Genomic DNA, 22604 nt, shown 5'->3' with positions numbered 1-22604 from the left:
CAGTGATTGAAAGTGATAGTGAAGACGATTAACAAAATTCTTTTCAGTTAATGTAAGAGGCGAGGCAACTTATATTATAAAAGTACCCCGATGATAAATAATGTGAGAGGCAAGAGGACTCACATTAAAAAAGCACTCCAATGATAAATAATGTGAAAGAAGAGGGGACTCACATTAAAAAAGCACTCCGATGATAAATAATGTGGGAGACGAAGTGACTCACATTAAAAAAGCACCCCGAAAATATGAAATTTAAAACCGTACTGCAACCTCCTCGTGGTAAACTCCGGAAACTATAAGTTTTATAGGCTAACTGCAGATATCCTGGAAATATTATTTATATTATTATATATTATTATATCATAATTTTTCTTGGCAACTAAACATTGCAACACTGCAACAAGGCTAGTATGTAAGTTTAACATGACAACAATCGCCGTGTGCTGCGGCGTGGCGTGAATTATTATTTTTAACTATGTTCCACCACTCCGATTAATTTTAAAAAAATACGTGTTAAAGTTAGAGAATCTAGAGATGTTTTTGTAAAAATATAAAAGTGGTATCTCAGAAATATCACTCTAAAAAAATGTATAAAAAATTCAAAAATTTTTTTATCGATTTTTTTATCACAAAAATTACTTAAAATTTTCTTAAACTTACCTAAACAATGTTTACAACATATATTTTTTTCATTAACATCGGTTTAACCGTTTAAAAAAAAAACTACTTTTTCTATTTTTCTTTCCCCCTCCATAACTCCCCCAAAAATGCAATTTTGTAGCTAATTTTTGGGGAAGTTTCACATCTCAAAGATTAACTAATGACATCAATTTGAGCTCGATTTATAAGCAGATTTCACCTGCTTATTCCGCTATGCCCTTTTTTCAAACACATGAATACAAAATTAATCAGAATCAGAATGTTAAAATTTTTTAATACAATACTCTACACAAAAGAAAAACAAAACAGCCAAATAATTTTATAATAATAGATTCTATCAAATAAGTTCTTTCACTCACATTTGCTATCGTCTTCAATCTATTGATATAGTCTTCGGGATCGCCACTAAGATCAGTGGTGCGCAAGCCTCCATTGTTCAGCGTGTCATTACCTTTTCTGGAGCAATATATCTGCCACTTTTTATTGGCTGGAAGTGCTAAAACTGCTTGTCGATTGGTCTGAGTCAAGTCCAGTTCATCAACAAGCTCGAGAAACATTTTATTTAGTTCTTCCTCAGCTGGCATTGGTAAGGTCGGGGTCATTGCTTGTAGCGTGAGCGTACCCGTATGCTCCACAACGCAGTACGTGATTTCCGGTGGTTCGTCATCCTGTGAAGTAACTGGATTAGTTTTCTGTGCACAATATTATAGATCATGTAAATATTATTATATCAATAAATAGCTTAATTTATAGCAAAGTTATAAAATAATTATTTTTTTACTTTAATCCTATGCAATAACTTATTTGTTTTAAATTCCTTTGTTTTCTACTGTATATGGAATACGTGTATAAATGTATTGCTATAAATGGTAATATTATTTTAAATAAATTAATATTTATATTACGCAATAAAAGAGAATATTTAAAAGTGAAGATAATGCATGGTCAAAAATTACAAATTTTTAAATAATAGTAAATTAATTCTTTGACCAAGAAATATTGTAAATAAATTTAAACATATAAATAAAAAAATTGCTTATTCGGTCTGTAGCGGATCTTGATAATGAGTATAATTAATTTTTTAGTAATTTAATATTCTTAGCGCTTAAGTGTTTATAAGAGAAATGCTAGAATTGGAACACTTTTGTAAATTTTGGTAGTTTTTTTAGAATTTTGTAAAACTTTTTCCGCCAGAGGATATTTAAATTTAATTTCTATCAATCTTATGATAATAATATTAATGATAAATTTAATATTCTTAAATATTTAATAAATAGAAATATATGACGTTTCGCAATTATGTTAGATTAGTGTTATATATTAAAATGGTATTATGTGTTAACAATTAACTTAAATGTTATTGCCGTGTTATTTATGTAAATGTGTGTGCATTTCGGCAATACGTCTTTTTTACTATAGAATTATTCATATCGGTAATGAAGGTAAAAATATTTTTTAGTTATAAATGAGCATTTTTTAGAACATTAATCATACGCGCAGCGCGAGGCACCACCGCTGTTTCTTTTACGCGAGACGTCGTTTGCGAAAATCCGTAATTATCGGATTCTCAATAACGACTGAACTGATGAATTTCTCATTAGGCTTAATGAATAGCTCACATCCGATTTATATAATAAAAGTGTTTTTATTTTTCCGCTATATGACTTACGAGATATCGCGATTAAAATTTTTTGCTCGAGAATAAATTTGTTTAAGAAACGTCGTAGTCATTGTCATCGTTGTCGTCGCCCGGCGCTTAGGACGAATGGTTGGGATTTGTACTGTTGTATCCTCGTTCAACATTTGACAAACAACAAGAATGACCGATGTACCATGCGCATAAAATGGAACGCACCTTATGTATCATATCTGTTAAATTAGCACCTCTACCATAAAAATTCGAAAAATTAATTATGCAGAAATTATGTGCTCTTTATGTGCTAATTTTGTTCCATTCGCGATTTTTGTGCTCAAGCGGTTTAGCGGGAGATCGTAAATGAAAATAGGGGTGCTAACTTAACATAAGTTAGCACCCCCACTCATTAAAATTATACGTAAGAGAAAAAAATTACTATGGTAGAATTATGTGCTTTTTATGTGCTTTCAAACGCATTAAATGAAATTAGCTTATTTAATATTTAGAAGTAATAATTTAGAAGAGAGATATACAACAAAAAAGATCGATATATTACAAATACTAGAGTAAAGTGCCAGTTAAAATAGAGATAGCGAAATGATTCTCGTCTTAAAATCTTTCTACATTTATGTGCTTCTAAAATATGCATAACAGGATTTTTGTGTTCACCCCCACCGGCTGGAAACCATCCCCAACGTGAATTTACAAGAGTAAAGTGACAATTAAAATAGAGATAGCGAAGTGATTCTCGTCTTAAAATTTTTCTACATTTATGTGATTCTAAAATATGCACAACAGGATTTTTGTGCTCACCCTCATTGGCCGGAAAACCACCCCCGACATGAATTTGCTAGAGTAAAGCGACAGTTAAAATAATAATGTTTCGACATTTTTTTGACATAAATTTTATTTATATTCTTTAATGCATAATAGTTTCTTCGTTAAAAAAGTTACCCATACAGCACAGAAAGATTGCAGCAACATTGTGGCAACATTTCAATGCAAGATTGCAATATTGCATAAACGTTGTGAAATATTGCTGCAAGGTTGCTGCAAGATTGCAGCAATGGTAAAATGTCCGCTTTTAGAAATATTGTTACGTAATATTGTAGCAATATTGCAGTAAAATATGTATGCAATATTATTCAGAAAAAGATTATTCAAAATAATTCATCTGATTTTAAATAACTATTTTGAATTTAACAAATACAGAGTGATTAGTGAAACTTCAACCAAAAGATAAACTTTGCAAGTTTTGTCTTTTATCTTATATAAGTACATTATAAGATGAGAGACAAAACTTACAAAATTTATCTTTTGGTTGACGTAATCACTAATCACCCACATAGCACATGATATTATACGAATATTATATACTCATACTGAAAGTACTGTAGTCGTACGTACCATTCCTAACATTCTAAGTATATTCGTATAACATCTTGATCAGTATATCATTTTTCATATGTTCTTAAGTTCATACTCAGAATGTACGAACAAACTACGATGCTTATACTGATTATCCGTACACTGTGATTATCCGTAATATATGAGAACATAAATAAGAACCTTGCGGTTATCTCATGTATAAAAATTTACATCGATCGCGCACTGATTCACACCCAAAGTGCTATCATTACCTTATTCTCCCTTGTAAACATTAATCTGAGCGTAAAACTGTCAACGTATATTCTGCAGAACATACTCAGTTTAAGCGCTACCTACGGCAGTGTCGGCGGTTCCCACAGTGTCCCTAGCTGTTTTGTCTTTCCGATGAGTTTACGTTTGCTGGGTTGCACGATTTCGCAAGAGATTCTTTATCCAAGGTAATCTTTCCCTTATGTCACGCAATATTGATATTTATATTGAATACATTACTACAAATACTTACAAAACTAAATTATGTAATATTTTTTTATATATGTAATGATTTTCTATAAGTCTTGTTAATAAATTTGAGGTTATCTTGGTTGCTGCTGAGATCTCAGAAAGAACTTATACGATGAATAATATTGTCATTACCTACTAACAAATATTGATAACATAAATCGTAAGCGGTTAATGTTTGTGCATTAATGAACAACAGGGCTGACAAAGCATGTCTCGCAAATTAATTATTTCTATATCTCATAATCAAAGATGGGGTGAGGAGGGAAAGAAAGATAAAGAGAAAAGGTTGCGAGCCACGCTCCATCAGCTCTGTTGTTTATTAATGCACAAACATTAACCGCTTACGATTTATGTTATCAATATTTGTTAGTTATGACAATATTATTCACCATATAAGTTCTTTCTGAGATCTCAGCGGCAATAAAGATAATCTCGAATTTATTAACAAGACTTATAAAAAATTATTACATAATTTAGTTTTATAAGTATTCTAACTGTACGTTATCAGAATTATGTTCTATTATTCGTAGGAAGCAGCCGAAGAACTGCCGAGGTGTCTCAAATTAGTTTTATATCCGGACGATGTAAAACCGGATAAAAATATTAAGGACCAGTTAAGGAAATATTTGATTTTTTCAGCGTAATTGATTGTAATATTGTTTTGTAATATGGTTGGTTGCAATATTGTTTTGTAGACTAAAATGAAATAATAAATTTATTTCAAAGTTGCATAAAAAAATTCTTTTTTAATAAAATTCCACGGATACGCCTATCTAACCTATAAATCTGATTCGATGTGAGCGCGCGCGCATAGGCGTGTAAATGTATGCGTGCATATACATGATCGACCATTCCCTGACGATTCACATACTATACAGATACTGCGGGATATTCGCAGGTACGTACTATGCCGTAGGAGAAGCGAGACATAGGAAGATACTTAGTTTGTACTGTAGTATATCTCAGTACGTATCTCGATTGTTCCCAGTATCTACGCAATCTACTGTTCCGATATCCTGCGGAACGTTCTCAGAATCCACGTGTGCTATGTGGGCACTCTGTTGTTAAATTCAAAATATAGTTATTTAAAACCAAATGAATTGATTGGATGATCGTTTGGTTGATGTCACTATAATCGCTCTGTATTTGTTAAATTAAAAAATACAGTTATTTAAAATAATTTTGAATAACCGTGTACTCTGTTATACACAAATCTACATAATAATAGTTTTACACATAAATTAAAACTACTCCAGAATGCATGTATCTCTATAGATGAAAAATTTTAAATAATATAGAACGATCACTTTTACATTATTTTTGAAAAGTTACTGTAATATATTTATTCAAACTGTATTGAATATTAATTTTATTTATTTTCACTATTTTAATAATATTTTAAAAAGTTGCTGCATCATTGCTGAAGTAATATTGTAAAATAATGTCTTTGCAATATTTTTGAAACATTACATCGCAATACCCATACAGCACATGTAGATGCTAAGAATGTTCGAAGAATATTGCAGCAGTACATTGCGTAAGTTCTGAGAACATTCGAGATACGTATTAAGAACATACTGAGTACATTCCTATTTCCGCCTTCTTCTGCTTCGTAGAATATACTGAGAATATTTTGCAGTAAATACCAAGAATATCATCAGTATCAACGTAGAACCAATGATAAAATGTGCACGGTATATTATGTTAACTGGGCATCGGGTGATAACGACGATGACAATGACAATACCCGCGTGGAAATTTCGCCTTGCATATAACTAGGTTCTGAATAGTTTTTCTAGATTCTGTCTAGCATCTATCTAGAACAAATGGCTAGTACCAAGCTGTATATGTAACTTTCTGAATCTTAGCCTCTAAACATATAATCTATCTAAAAAGTAGCTATAGTGTTTCTCGATCCTTCCTGGCCACTGCATAAGACCAAAGATCAAGGGTTAAAATTTTATTTTTATATTTTCTCAATTCTCTGAAGCTCTATTCAAGGCCCAAGGGACTCTCTTCGAGTGGCAAAAATGATACTACACTTTGCTGTTAGATAAACCTATTGAGCTCACTATACACATCGAGAGATAATTTGTTGAGATAAAGATTGTTGCTGTGGGTGATTTTCTTTTATAAGTCTTTTGATGTAAATTTTCTCACGAGAAGAAGAAGCGCCGTGCCATCGCCTAGCAGCGATCTCGCGAACTACTCGCGGCTGCTGCGGAATAATGATATACATATATATAAAATAGAAGATCTTATTATAATATTCTCACTATATTATGTACGGTATATATATTTACAGTACAGTAATCAAAATAAAGAAATTATTTCGTCATTTTTGGTAACGTTACATTTTTTGACACTGAAAATAAACTTTAAACATTAAAAGATATTTAGATTGCAAAAGTAAATTCTAAGAATGTACGAGAAATAATATACTAATTTAGATATAACAGGTCCGTTCTAATAATATACGAATAATGATATATTATAGAAAATATTATAAGAATATTCTTAGTACATTATATACGGTACGTATGTTCACAGTATGAGTACAGGATATTCTAATGATATCATGTGCTATGTGGGTATGCAATGTTGCAACGTTGCAGCAATGTTGCTGCAAGCTTTTGTGCTGTATGGGTAGTTGAGGGTGATTTTTCGAACGATGGGAGTGAGCACAAAAATCCTGTTGTGGATATTTTAGAAGCACATAAATGTAGAAAGATTTTAAGACGAGAATCATTTTGCTATCTCTATTTTAACTGACACTTTACCCAGGTAGCAAGGTGACGTCCACTGGACGTCAATAATTCGTCATTTAAGGTCGCGGACGTCATGTTACCAAATTAAGATGTAATAGTAACGTTATTTTTTGACCTATTAATTACGTCAGTTATTTATCCATACTATAACGTATTTTCGACGTCATATTCTTGACTAATTAATAACGTCAGCTAATTGATCATTCTACGACATATTAATAAGGTTTTATTAGTGACTAATTACTGACGTTAACTATAATTCTTTGTAATAATTGACGATTTAACCTCAAATGACGAATTATTGAGGTCCGGTGGACGACAACTTGCTACCTATAACTATTAATCATTATTTAAAGATTCGCTAATAAACAAAATATTATTAATAATTAATATAATATTTTATATAATTAATATTATCATTATTTTAAAATTATCCCAGACAGTATAATATTTATGATAAATATTTATTAATATTTATTAATATTTATTTTTTCAAAATATTATATAAATATTTTACACAATATTTTATATACACAAAGAAAAAAATCTTTATTCAATTAACATATTATTAAAATATAGACTAAATATTTTATATAATATTTATGGTGAATAAAAGATAAAGATTTGTATAAGTAATATTTTGTAAATATTTATAAATATTTTATAAATATTTTTATATTTTACACATTTATGATAAATTTTTATGATTTGTCAAATCTAAGACCACAAAAATATTTATAAAATATTTGGATAATATTTATAAAATATTTAAATAAATATTATAAATATTTTATAAATATTGCGTGTTGTATGGGATATAATTTAGCTTTATCAAAAGAACAGAGCAAAAATATATTTTTATAAGTTATTCCACATAATGTTATTTTGCATAAGTAAAAATCAGGAAAAAAACTGTAAATTTATTTATAAAAATATTAGTTAACTACAAGTTTCATGTTTCTTGCATCTATTGAACTGATCTATAACAAATATGTATTCATGAGCATCAAGTGTTCATGGATCATCACAAAGTGCTAGGTTGCGTATGATTTTCTGTATGTGACTATGGTTTGGTGGGTAACGATGCTTGTTGAGAAACAACGTAAATTTTTTTTTTACATTATAATTATGTTATTTCGATATTTTCATAATGCAAGTACTGCATATATAGGACATGTACCCGAAATATTTTCTAAAGCGTCAAAATAATGGTAACGGCTTTTACTACCTGGGATAGTCATAAAAATGACGTTAAAATGTCGTCTTTATTAAATGTAATCTAAAAACCTATGTTTTGTCATAAAAATAACAGTAAAATACCGCCAAATGTACGATACTAGCTTTTTGAAAATGACGTCAATAATATGAAAATAATGACGTATTTTTGACGTCAATATATGACGTCGTTAAGATGAGACAAATGTACGTCAGTTTTACGACATTTAGACGTCATTTTATGTCGACATTATGACGTCTGGTTCGTCATAAAATGACCACAAAATGCCGTCAATTAGACGACACCTTGCTACCTGGGTTACTTTGGTATTTGTGATATATCGATCTTTTTTGTTGTATATCTTTTAAATTATTACAGATAGGCTAATTTTGTTTAATGCGTTTGAAAGCACATAATTCTATCATAGTAATTTTTTTGTCTTGCGTATAATTTCAATGAGTGGGGGTGCTAAGTTATGTTAAGCTAGCAACCCCATTTTCATTTACGATCTCCCGCTAAACCGCTTGAGCACAAAAATCACGAATGGAGCACAAAATTAGCACATAATTTTTGCTTAATTATTTTTTCGAATTTTTGTGGTGGGGTTGCTAACTTAAACAGACATCTTATATGTGATTGGTGGTCGAGTCCGCGCTGCCGCGTGTTGATCGAGTGACAGTTCGAGGTTAGAGACGTGTTGACGTGCGCGAGGTTAGTTGTGATTTTAGTTTTATGCATAATTTGCATATTACATCGTGGATTTCATCGTGGAGGGAAATACGGCTGTGCCTAATTTGAAGATTAGTATAACAATACTGCGTTGTATAATCAGATAAGTTGCACAAAATTTTTCTTTTTTGTATGGAATAAGTATTCTGATATAAGAGTAATACTTTGTGTTATGTTTTATTTTTAGTTATTAAAGAGAGGAAGAAACACTTGATTTGAATCGGAAGAAGAATAAAAAAAGAAAAGAGTGGATGAGTAAAATATCAAAGCTCAGAATTTACAGTGTGTGTTGCTGTTGATAAGAATTTATCGAGGTTCATTCTCTTTTAAATTGAGTGAACTATCATATAGAGAATTGGCAGGGCAATTTATATTGAAAGGATTATTTGAGGGTGTACTTTCTAGTTCTTCAAGTATGTCATTATCTTATGGGCAGGCCAGGTAAGAGAATAGTTACAAATGTTATATTTTTATTAAAAAAATATTGTATTGCAGCTGTGTGGCTCTTAAAGATATTGTACAACCATCTTTTTTAGATTTTGAAATAGGTAAAAAACATGAAATCATGTCTAAAACTATTACAAAGTATACAGTCTAATAATGTTGCTTAGCTGGCTTACAGATGACGTGGTCACATGTTGTAATATTGGAGATATATTTATATGGATGTTTATATGGAGAAAGATTATCTCTACGTCTGTCTATTTAGTAACTGTCATGCATTCTACATGAGTTGGATATACGGATAAGGCACAGAAATATACAGATAAGGTTTTTAATCAAATCGAAAACTAAAAAGTAAATATTTAAATACTTTGTTCCCGAAATAATTTATTCTAATTAAGACAATTCTTTTCATACATTTACAAAGATTATATTCAAAATTTTTATTTATATTTTTGATTCTCTAACTTATTTTTTTGTAAATGGTACAATATACGTTATCCCATATTTTACTTTTCATTCTCTTTGCATCAATTTAATAGCATTATATTTATTGCTATTTTACAGTTAAGATTGTAGCTAAATTGTAATGGTACATTTATAATTACATTGATCGTTCTTTTACAGTTATTAATAATATGCCTATTTTAGCCATGTTTTAATTAATGCTCTTAATAAAACGTATAATCATGTGCCAGCTTGTAATGGGAAATAAATGTATGGCTCTTATGGAAATTTTTCAAGTTTGTTAAAATAAAGATGATAGCTACATACTGTGGACTTTTCAAAAATAACGTGTAGATAAGTGTATTGAAACATTTTAAAGTTAACATTTATGAAGGCACAAAAAGTTAAACAAACTATCATAAATCTAAATTAATGTAACCGATTAATATAACTGCATTCTATCTACATTAACTAATTATATTTGTTACATTTTCTGTATTTTCTAATTTATATATGTGTATTTTTCTTTTACAAACGTTTTACGGAAAGTATAGTTGGAGAAAAGGAAACAGGTGTAATGTTTGTGTGTGTATGTGTAAACATTTAATTAATACTCTTTTTTTAATTCAAAAATATAAATAGTATAATTTTATTATTTATAAAATATTAATTTTATTATATTATTTATTATAAGCTTTTGCATGAAATATTTTTTTATTATTATACTATTACAAAAAATTTATATTATAATTAATAATTTTAATGTACTACTAAATACTAATGTACTGTAAAATTTTTATAATACTCAAATTTATTGTACATTATGTATAAATAATTATCATTATAATTATATTATAAATTTTTATTTATCAAAAGAGTACTTGTATAATTTAATCATTTAATGGTAATGATGACTTACAAGGGAACCTCGCGAACCCGAAAATTCTGATTTTAATGAAACTTGGCATAAATGTAGAGGGGGTGAATACATGAATTTAGAAATTAAAAGTTGGTGCTTATAAACGGTTTAAAGGGTTGAAACCACCCTTCAAAAATTTTGAGTTTTTGCCTTTTCTGGATATATCTTGTAAACTAAACAAAATATTAAAAAATGTTTCATACAAAAGTTTTACAGTATAAATACCTCTATTTAACTATGTTATTTATTTAAAAAAAAAATTTTTTTTCAAAGACAAATTTTTTTTTCTTTGGAAAAAAAATTTTTTTGGAAAAAATAAATATGATAGTTGAATAGAGGTATTTATGCCGTAAAACTTTTGTATGAAACATTTTTTAATATTTTGTTTAGTTTGCGAGATATATCGAGAAAATGCAAAAATGTCTCAACTTTGAAGCGTGCTTTCACCCCTTCAAGCCGTTTTTGAACCAAAATAAAACATTTCTAAATTAATTTATTTACCCCCTCTACATTTATGCCAAGTTTCATTAAAATCAGAAAATTTTCTGTTTGGTCTTATAAACGGTTTGAAGGAGTGAAACTACCCTTCAAAGGTTGAGATATTTTTACCTTTTCTCCATATATCTCGTAAACTAAACAAAATATAAAAAAATGTTTTATACAAAAGTTTTACAGCATAAATACCTCTATTTAACTACGCTGTTTATTTAAAAAAAAAAATTTTTTTTTAATTAAGATAAATTTTCAATAAAATTGACTTTTATGTATATAGCATTTATAAAGTAATTATACTATTTTATACTACGTTTTATTTATATCATATATGTGTATATTATATATGTTATATATTATCTACGTTATAATACTATACATTTATATTATCTGCATCCTTGTATGTATTAGTTTTTATCTAACAGTTGCGCAATATTAGTAGTCACGTTACTTTCACACAGTGTTTATTCTCTCTACGTCACATATTTCACATTCAAGTTTTATATTCGTCATGTCACGGTATGTATCATATATGAAATCACGTATTAATAAAAGTTTGGTATCTTTATTAATGGTGTTACGCGTCATTTTCACATCAGTGTCAAGTCTAACGTGTGTTTGATCAGTACATCAGTATCACATCTAACATGTGCTTGATTTTTCTTGTTAGATTGTTTTTAATTAAGCGAAGCATAATGTTACACATAAATGTTGCAAATGTTCTTAATATGTTAATTATTTTATTTCAAATTACACATACGCCTATAAAAATACGCGAAAGAGAAATACAATTACGTGATGTGATAAAGGATATTATAACAAATGCAGTGAATGACTTATCATTTGATGTACACACTCATTTTGCTTTAGAATTTCAAAATTATTTGGAAGTGGATTTACCTGACATAGAATATGTAACAGATAAAGTGGAAGAATTTTTAGAAAATGATAATGTTGATTATGAACCTGATAATAAATATAATTGTGAACCAGAAGACGAAATTTTAAATAGTAGCTATAAAAGGAAAGCCGTCGAATATTGGAGAAGTGATAAAAGGCCGACACTCTCTTTTAGGAGTGCAACGTCGCTTCAGAAAGGTGAAGTCCCTACCACAATTATCATTTTTAAAAAATTCTTCCTCAACATTTGTTACATATTCTATGTCAGGTAAATCCACTTCCCAATAATTTTAAAATTCTAAAGCAGTATCAGTGTGTACATCAAATGATAAGTCACATTCACTGTTATAATATCATTTGTTATAATATCCTCTATCACATCACGTAATTGTATTTCTCTTTCATTTATAGGTGGAATATGTATAATTTGAAATAAAATAATTAACATATTAAGAACATTCGCAACATTTACGTGTAACATTATGCTTCGCTTAATTTAATAATCTAACAGAAAAATCAAGCACACGTTAGATGTGATACTGATGTACTGATCAAGCACACGTTAGACTTGATACAGATGTGAAAATGACGCGTAACATCATTAATAAAGATATCAAACTTTAATACGTGATTTCCATTTCATATTTGATATATACCGTGATATGACAAATATAAAACTTGAATGTGAAATATGTGACGTAGACAGAATGAACTGTGTGAAAGCAACGTGACTACTCTAATATTGCGCAACTGTTAGATGAAAACTAATACATATAGGGATGCAGATAATATAAATGTATAGTATTATAACATAGATAACATATAACATACATAATATACACATAGATGATATAAATAGAACGTAGTATAAGATAGTATAATTATTGTATAAATGCTATATACATAAAAGTCAATTTTATTGAAAATTTATTTTAATAAAAAAAAAATTTTTTTTGAAAAATGAACAGTGTAGTTAAATGAAAGTATTTAGGCTGTAAAACTTTTGTATAAAACATTTTTTAATATTTTGTTTAGTTTACGAGATATAGCAAGAAAAAGTAAAAATATCTCAACCTTTAAAGGATAGTTTCACTCTTTCAAACCGTTTATAAGCCTAAACAAAAAATTTTCTAATTTTAATGAAACTTGGCATAAATGTAGAGGAAGTAAATATATTAATTTAGAAATGTTTTATTTTGGTTCAAAAACGGTTTGAAGGGGTGAAACCACACTTGAAAGTTAAGACATTTTTGCATTTTCTCGATATATCTCGTAAACTAAACAAAATATAAAAAAATGTTTCATACAAAAGTTTTACGGTATAAATACCTCTATTTAACCATGCTATTTATTTTAATCAAAAAAATTTTTTTTTCAAAGAAAAAAAATTTGTTTTTGAAAAAAATTTTTTTTGAAAAAATAAATAGCATAGTTAAATAGAGGTATTTATACTGTAAAACTTTTGTATGAAACATTTATTAATACTTTGTTTAGTTTACGAGATATATCGAGAAAAGACAAAAATTCAACATTTTTGAAGGGTGGTTTCAACCCTTTAAACCGTTTATAAGCACCAACTTTTAATTTCTAAATTTATGTATTTACCCCTTCTACATTTATGCCAAGTTTCATTAAAATCAGAATTTTCGGGTTTGCGAGGTTCCCTTGTTAGTAAGTTTTTTTAAATTGAATTAATGGTTATATTTGTTTGTACAAAAATTGTATTGAGAATCCTACCTGAAGGCACCCACAAAATGATTTCTTTACTCGTGATGGCATAGTTTGGCACCTACCAACAAATTCCTTCAGAGGTTGAGAAGTTTTCGCAGGACAGTTTGGAATTCTCTGCAAATCATATAACAAAATTAAATTTTTGTAAAGTAACATACAAGTTATTAAAAAATTATTATTTTGAATGTTAATAATATAAAATTTTGTACAAAAAAATTTACAATATAATGTACATATATGTACATATATGTAGATATATTAATTCTTTTAAAATTTGTACATAAAAAAAATATATGTATATATGTGTGTATTTTTTTTTATTGTTTATTGTTATGTATAGTATTGTAATGTGACATTGCTCCTGAATTGCTCGTTACATATTTGAGAGAGAGAAAAAGAGAGAGACAGAGAGAGAGAGAGAAGGAGAGAGAGAGAGAGAGAGAGAGAGAGAGAGAGAGAGAGAGAGAGAGAGAGAGAGAGAGAGAGAGAGAGAGAGAGAGAGAGAGAGAGAGAGAGAGAGAGAGAGAGAGAGAGGGGGGGGGGGGGGGGGAGGGGAATAAAATTGGAAATAAAATTTTAATTATAAAAATTTTTTTATTATTAAGACATATACCATATCTTTTTATTCACGTATTGTTACTTATTTTGTATAATAATTGTTTATACTAAAAGGATTAAACTCTATTTTATATGTAATAAGATACGTAAGAAAATTTTTTATAATTAAAATTTTATTCCTAATTTTATTTTTCTTAAATACAACGCATTGAGTAAATCGGGAACAATATGACATTATACAATAATAAGGAATTATAAACCAACGTAGTAAAAACTTCTGGCTAACAAAATTTCTTTATATTTTAATAACATTTACGTGAAAAAAGCCTTCTTTCAATTCTAGATTCCAGGCAAGGTTTTATATCTCGATCTTTATTGTTAGAGGACATGTCAGTATCAGTTAGATCATTTTTTTATGCTATAGGATGTGATCGAGTTGCCACTACGAATGCTTCAAAGCATTCCTTGATCGGTCAATTCGTAAAGTTCATTGTTTCGATGGTCAATCAAACATTTGTAGCGTCAAGCCGACCGCAGCCATAATCAAGTGAAAGAAGCATCTGGCTTATCACGCTTAAAGCATCTGGCACGATTCCAATTGTAATCTTTATAATTAATTATAATTAATCTTTATAATTAATTATAATTGTTATTTTTGCACACTTCGAAGATGAAACCACTCTATACGTATGTAGGTAAATACTCGAGTATTCGAGTTACTAACCAATTCCATAGGTAAGACACTTCTTTATCTCGTACGTTGAAATTCTTATCTCGTTGGAAAAAACAGTACAACGTCAACTATTGTGTGCGAGTTATCGTGCGACTATGCATATCATTGTGATGTCCTCGGTGAAACCAGCTGATTGCTATTCTTTCAGACTCTTTGAGACTGCTATTATTTTTTGTAGAGTAAAAAGCTTTTTGAAAATTGGATATGTGTATAATACTCGATACTATCATTTATTTTTATTCAATTTATTAATTTTATATTTAAGTCTAAAATTATCAATTTTATATTTATTCATTTTTAATCAATTAACTTTTATTATTGTATTTACGTTTATTTATAAAAACCAATAAAAAACGTGTAAAAGTTCTGCAAACAAAATGAATATCACAGATACTAAAATAAATTCCTTGAATAAAATTGTAATTTATTTCAAATAAATGTTTATATTTTAATCTTAAAGTAAGTAATTAAGAAGGTTATTATTTTCAATGCAAGTTTATTAAATTTGCAGGAAGATTACACCATAACAATTTACGGACTTGTAAACATAATATTTTCAAAGCTTCATGGTTTGTAATTCACCTTTTAAAAATTCTTTCTTAATAAAAGAAAAGATATGTATATGGACTTATCGTGATAAACCGATAATCATTGATATTCACAATTATAAATATCGTATTATAAATCAACAAACATTTTACATTTTTATTCAATACGTGTGACAGTAATATCTTAAGAAATCTCATTATAAGAAATAATATAAAGTAATTTTCGGGTTTACGTTAAAAGTATATCGTAAGTACAGATTAAATAATATTTAGGTTTAAAAAAATAGTTATTAATTACTGTGTTGTAATAGTAGTATATTATAATTACATTGTTCTATTTGTGACAATTTGATGTTATGTGACATAAAAAAAGATAATATAATTCAACAAAACAATCTACATATTAATCGTTTTTATAACGTGATTCAAATCAAATAATTATATACGTTAGCCGTATTTATATAATATAATTATAAATAAATCGTTATACACATAAAAATTTATTTATAAGTATTTTATGATACGCCAACAAAATTTTTACAAGATTTATTTTGCAACTTATTTTTACCTCCGTAACAAACTTTCATATAATTTAATTTTTTTTGGTTATGAGAAAAAACTGCAAAAAACCTGGTTACGTTAATCATTTGTAAACATAATGACAGATTTTTTCTTTGTTCATTTAATGAAAAGAATTATGGGGTGTCCCAAAACATGTGGGTCAACGGTCGTAAAAAGGTACAAGAGATCGAACCTAAAAGTCCAATATGAACATAAAAGTCCAATATTGTCTTTGATTAGGTTTTTGGTTAGGTCTTGGGTTAGGTCCACCAATAATCGAGGTATTAATTTTTCAAATTATGCGAATATTACATTTGTTTTTTACATTACAAAGAGCGCGCCAAGAGAAGAGTTTGATCCGCTCGAGCCATAACAGAAGAAAAAAATTATCGTGAATGTACGATAAGCTTTTATTAATTTACTGTTTAGAATTACGATAGAATTTAATTAGATTATTTGCAGATTTCATACGTTAATATTTCGATTATTGGTGGACCTAACCCAAGATAATATTGAACTTTTATTTTATCTTAATCTTTTCTACCTTTTTATGAGCGTTGACCCACATGTTTTGGGACACCCTGTATATTTTTAATAAAAAGTTTCGTTTAATCACATTAAATATATAAAGTCATTAAATATATAATTAACCATAACAAATAAAAGATTGAAATATTTAGCTTTAATAAAAATAGAAAAAATTAAGTTTACTAATTATTTCATTAGAAATTGTTAAAATTTATTTCAATTTTAAAATAGCTTGAAAATTCAATGAAACTTTTGCGCATCTGCTATCAAATATATTTTCAAGGTAAAAACATGTAATAAGACTTTTCCACTTGCTACATATTATTATAACATTATTAATTAATACGCACTTATTAAACCACCGTACAAGCTCACAAAGTGTTATCGAATAGTTAAATCAGTAAATGAAGTGACTATTAAATTTTTACGAGAAAATGCATTACACAAATTATTATTTAATATTATTACACCTTTTCTTATAAAAAAGATGTAATTATCTTATTATTTCGTATATGACATTTACATAACACTTATTGGTTAAAATGTAACCTTAAAAAAATTTAGAATGTACGAGAGTGATATGGATCAAATAAGTAATGTAAAAAACAAATGTAATATATGTATATATAAATAATGAAATAGATTGTTTCTTAGTAATTATCTATTACATGTATAAAATTTTAAAAATGTATATAAAATATGTTTACATACATTTATATTAGTTTCTTTTTTGTAAAATTTCTATTTAATATAAAATAAATAATATAAAATAAATTGTATTCATCAATATTTATATATGTCAACAAATTTATACTTAAAGTACTTATAAATTAATAAACAATAAAAAATAGGTGAATTACTTAATATCTTTCGTTCTTTTATAACATTAATTTTTTTATTTATCTTTTTACTTCTTTGATCTCTTATATGTCTCTCTCTCTCTCTCTCTCTCTCTCTCTCTCTCTCTCTCTCTCTCTCTTTTTCCCTCCCTCCCTCTTTCTCCTTTATAAGTATTTTCGTTAGAGATATTTAAATTATAATTACTTTTTTCTTATTGACATTATTTGGATTGTTAATCTATACTCTCGTTTAGGATTAAACTTTCTACTTACAGCGAGAATTAATAATAGAATTATTATTTCAAAAGTAATATTTAATTATAAAAAAATATCATATATATAGAATAGAATAATAGTAAGCAATTATGTTCTATTTATGATGTAATATACTTTCGAAAATGTCTAAAAGAGTATGAATTACTCGATGTACTGTCCGTGAAATGAGCAACAAGTTCAGAAAGCGTGCAAATTTTTCTATCGTAATAATGATATAGACATTGCTCCTGAACCAGCAATACAGAATAATCGATATTGAGGTATAATATTCATGTTCACGAATAATTTAACCACGTAAACAGATATGTGACAAATTACAGATATGGATAAGCATGATATGAAACGTGAGTGTTTTAAAATAAGTAGATTCTTATTTATCTCTTGGACTTCAATTAAATCATCTTTTGTTCAGTATTTATTATGTTTACATGTACATAGTATATACTACATACATGTAAACGAATAAATCAGGTTAACCAATCCATTATGGGAGACATAATAGCGCCGTGTGTTATCGCATAGCATTTAAACAAGTACGCAAAAAACAAAAAGTTTAGATAAGTTTATCGGAAGAACTTTGTTTTAATTTGTGCACATATTTGAATCTTTAAGTTATTGAAGCAAACAAATATCTTATTTATTCAATGCAAGTGCGAAAAAGCACTTATTAACTTTTGGTGGATTCAAAAATTAAATAATTTAAAAAAGTAACATTTTTATTTAGCAGTATTTATTTATTTATGTTATTTTATATAATTTACTAACTTATATACATTTTTACGGATACTTACTCGAATATACTGCATGTATCATTTTGTATATTTATTATTATGTTGACAATTATAATTAATATTTATGATAGAATCAGATTTTAATAATTAGTATATATATTAAATATAAATAATTATAATAATTAATTAAGATAAACATTTGAAGAACATTTTAAATATTTAAGAAAATGGAAAGAGTTTAGAAGAAAAATAGTGCTGAAATGCTTCCTTAAAGGTGCATATATATTAATTAAAATTTTGATACGTACATTTTATTGTACCTCAAACTACTTTCTTCAGAATTTATTATCAAAAAAGTATTACGGACATTTCGTCATATGTTCATATATGAACAATCACGTATTAGAAAGTTAATAAGACTTTAATGTAGTAATTGAGTATGCATAATGTACTTTCAATCACATAGTAAGTACACATAATGTACTTTCGATCATATTTTCATGTGTTATATGATACAAAATTAATTAATTAATATAATAACAATATAATAATAGATTTGCTTTATTAAAAAAGATTACTTTAATTACAAATTTAAACATATTATTGTTTGTTATTTTTATTACTTTTTATTTATTAGACATTTTTTATTAAACATTATTTATTTATTAGACATTTATTATACATTTTTTTTATTTATTAGACATTTATTAGACATTTTTTTCAATAAAATTATTGAAGAAAAGGTTAAGTCCAAAGAAAAGAGAAGTCACTATTTAAAATATTGTATATGATATACATTTATATACGGAGTTTTTATACATATATATTTAATCCGCAATTTCTATTATAAATCTTTTTGAAATTTATATTAACAAAATATATAAACAATTCAGGTTCTTATTCTTTAAATTGTACAATTATACAATTGTTATATTTAGTGCAACTAGACAATTGCAATTACGATTTACAGCATACAAAAGCGGCATTTATTATTTAGATTGCTAATATCCCATAACAGTATGTTATAATAACTTATGTAATATGTTTTAACTTATGTATATATAACTTATGTAACAATGTTTATTAAACTATATTATACTAAACTATGTACATTACCAGATTTAGTTTTCCCATTTTCTCCAACATAATGTCCATTTTTTATTTTGTTAATTTCTTCTTCAAAATAAAGGTCTTCTTTTAAACCGAGAAGCAAAACATCTTGTGTCGTGTATCCGTTCGAAAGTTCCTGGTTTTGTAAGTAAAAATTATCAATATTTGCCGGCGGGTCATATCACAGAATTACATTGCGTCTTAAACAGAGTTTGAGCTCAACATTTGGAATATACTAATTAGACTTTATTTTGATAAATAACAAGGATGTTTTAATTGTTTTGCTAGATTCCAATTGTGGATTGTGGAAGTTATATGTGGCATCGAAGCTTTCCTCCTTATAAAATAGTTCTTGTGATAAATAAAATATTTATGCTTTCTCTTTAATACTCATGATCGATATGTTGTATTTGAGCTGAATTTTATTTTAGAAAAAAGCTCAACAAATTAAAGATTTTAAATCAAATTCTTTAATTGCAATTTGTTTTTTTATGTATTTATTTAAAAAAATTTATATACAATTAAAATATTTAATTAATTATTTAGTTATATAATGTTTTACATTACAAAAATCTTTGCTAAATTTTTTATTAAAGTTTTTAAATTTACTTTTAGCTATATAAAATATTATGTGTTTAATAATACTTGAAGTTATACTTTTATTATATCAGTTTTATAGTTATATTTTATCTTTCAAAAAAAAAATTAGCAATAAAATTAAATTAGTTGAATACAACATATTTTTATAATAATTTTCTTTTTATTACTGGATTTGACTTTTATTACAAAATTATTTTACAGTGTATATTTGTTTACATTTCCATTCTTTAATTTTTGTTGTCTAATTTTTAAATAAAAGTATATTTCAAGATTACATTTTTGCCACAAAAAATAATTTTAATAAAAGTTAATCAATTTGTAACAAAATCTGTCATTATTTTCTATTTCTCATTTTTGACTAATTTCTTAATATTTAATATCAATTTTTGAAATTTATCTTTAAGTTATAATAAAATAATTTTTGCTGACCTGTAATTTTAATTTTTATCACAAAAAATCATTTTCTTTTTATTCACTTCACTGTCTTTCTTTTATACTTCAAAAAGTATCTTTTAGAATCTTATTAATTCTCTTTCTTCATTTCTAACAACTAAAGTTGATTTTTGTTGAAAAAAGTTGAACGCTTAGTAGCACAATGTTGTCAACATAAAATCTGTCACTCATTAAAATATTTCACGCTTGTATTTATTATAATTATTGAAAGTTTCAACAATATAGATAATGAACAATCTAGATAGCAAACAATGATGATCAAAAGTTCGATCATGAATATAGTAAGTCGACTTTTATGGTCGTTTTGAACGAGACAGCGGATGGTCTCGTCCGCGGAACGTTCTTGCTTGCGATTGTAGGTTGAACTGCCAGGTGAAAATACCTCTCAACCTGTACAGGTGCACCTAGGGATCCTCCGACCAGGCTCTGGAAAGAAGGGGGGCCTACTTGCGCGCATTAGGATCTCTTTGCCACGAATGCTTGGATCAATGTGGGCCTGAGGTAAAACTCAGGAATATTATTTGTAATTCACATCGCACAAAAATTGATTTACGTTCAATATAAACATAAATTTTTAGTAAATATGAGAGAAAGCTGAACCAAATGTTAAAAAAATTTGCTCGCTAAAATATTATCACGAGCATTTTTATAAAAACTTTTAATACTTTAATAACATATGTATATTTTTATTTTGAAAAACAAAAACATTAATTATTTCCTTAATACTTATTTTCTGTATGTCTTCTATATTTTTATGTTATCTTTATTCATGTTATCATTGTTTCCTTAACAAATGTTTCTTCATTAAGAAATAGAATTATTAAGAAATAGCATTTAAATAAAACCTTAATGTTTATAAAAAATTATTATTTGAAAGAGCATTTAAATAGAGACAATTAGAGAATCTATTAATAAAATTTAAGATTATGAGTTATGAAACATTCTGTGTTTATTCTTTGCAGTTGGGTGTGAGTCAGATAATAAGTAATAAATTAAAATATTTGCGAGAAGAGGGGGTGAGGAAAATCAATCATTGTTGTTTGAAATGCTTAAACACAAGCACGTCATAAGAATGAACAAAGATAAGAAAGGAGTGTCGCAACCAGCTGGTTTGCCATATGTATGCCATGCATGCGGAATGAATCCGAGAGAGTTTCTTAGACCTCAAATCGTGTTCCTTGTTTCTTGTTTGTCGTGATCTGTTGTAGTTGATCTGGCGCATGATAGAAAATGTTTTGTTCTTGTTTGTCCTGTGATACTCGGCAGCCTTGCCGAGCGAAATGCACTCTTGTCATTTCGTCGTTGATGCGCGACGACTGGTTTTTCAAGAAGAAGAAAAATGAAGAGCATGACCATTAGAATATTTTTTCTTTCTTTCCTGCACATGCACTTTTATGCTTTTCTTGTCCTGCATAACTGAGAGAAAGAGAAGGAGAATTTTATTGTGTTCTATCAGAATAACTTCTATTACTGCCCATTTTAATAATCTTATTCTGCGCGGATCGCATTTCTAAGATTGTTAACAATTCTACGTAATTAGATTGAATTAAGCCAGTCGAGTATATTACAATTAGCAATCGGGCTAACGTTACTAACAGGCGTGTAAACAACGAATCGAGCTATTTTCTTGTGAGAAGTTCAACGTAATTAACGTTTTTATGCGTGCTGGGATGTGCTAGAAAATAAAATTTTGACGTTTAGTATTTGGCGATAACACAATCAGAGAAGATAAGTATTATAAATAAACTTTCGAATTACCATGTACATTTCTTTGTCTTTTTTTTGTGGAGATATTCATACAACTCACTAATGATAAAGTTAGTGGATCATACATT

At 27.5% G+C, this 22604-nt stretch overlaps 1 protein-coding gene across 2 annotated transcripts in view; it reads right to left on the bottom strand.

The window, feature by feature from the left end:
* LOC105832136 (disheveled-associated activator of morphogenesis 1) overlaps positions 1-22604 on the bottom strand; it is a 43829-nt gene that overhangs the window by 7769 nt on the left and 13456 nt on the right. The window contains exons 2-4 of one of the 2 annotated variants that reach the window (XM_036289425.1): positions 19723-19852; positions 13839-13946; positions 1020-1328 (exon numbers count right to left, since the gene is read on the bottom strand). In XM_036289425.1, the coding sequence (XP_036145318.1) occupies positions 1020-1328; positions 13839-13946; positions 19723-19761 (456 nt within the window). In that variant the 5' untranslated portion in view covers positions 19762-19852. The remainder of the gene's footprint in view (positions 1-1019; positions 1329-13838; positions 13947-19722; positions 19853-22604) is intronic. The other variant, XM_036289426.1, reaches the window with a different exon arrangement.

The sequence above is a fragment of the Monomorium pharaonis genome, chromosome 7, assembly GCF_013373865.1.
Source record: "Monomorium pharaonis isolate MP-MQ-018 chromosome 7, ASM1337386v2, whole genome shotgun sequence".
NCBI lineage: Eukaryota > Metazoa > Arthropoda > Insecta > Hymenoptera > Formicidae > Monomorium > Monomorium pharaonis.
Note: the sequence above shows the minus strand (reverse complement) of the source record. Positions and strands in the feature narration are given on the sequence as shown.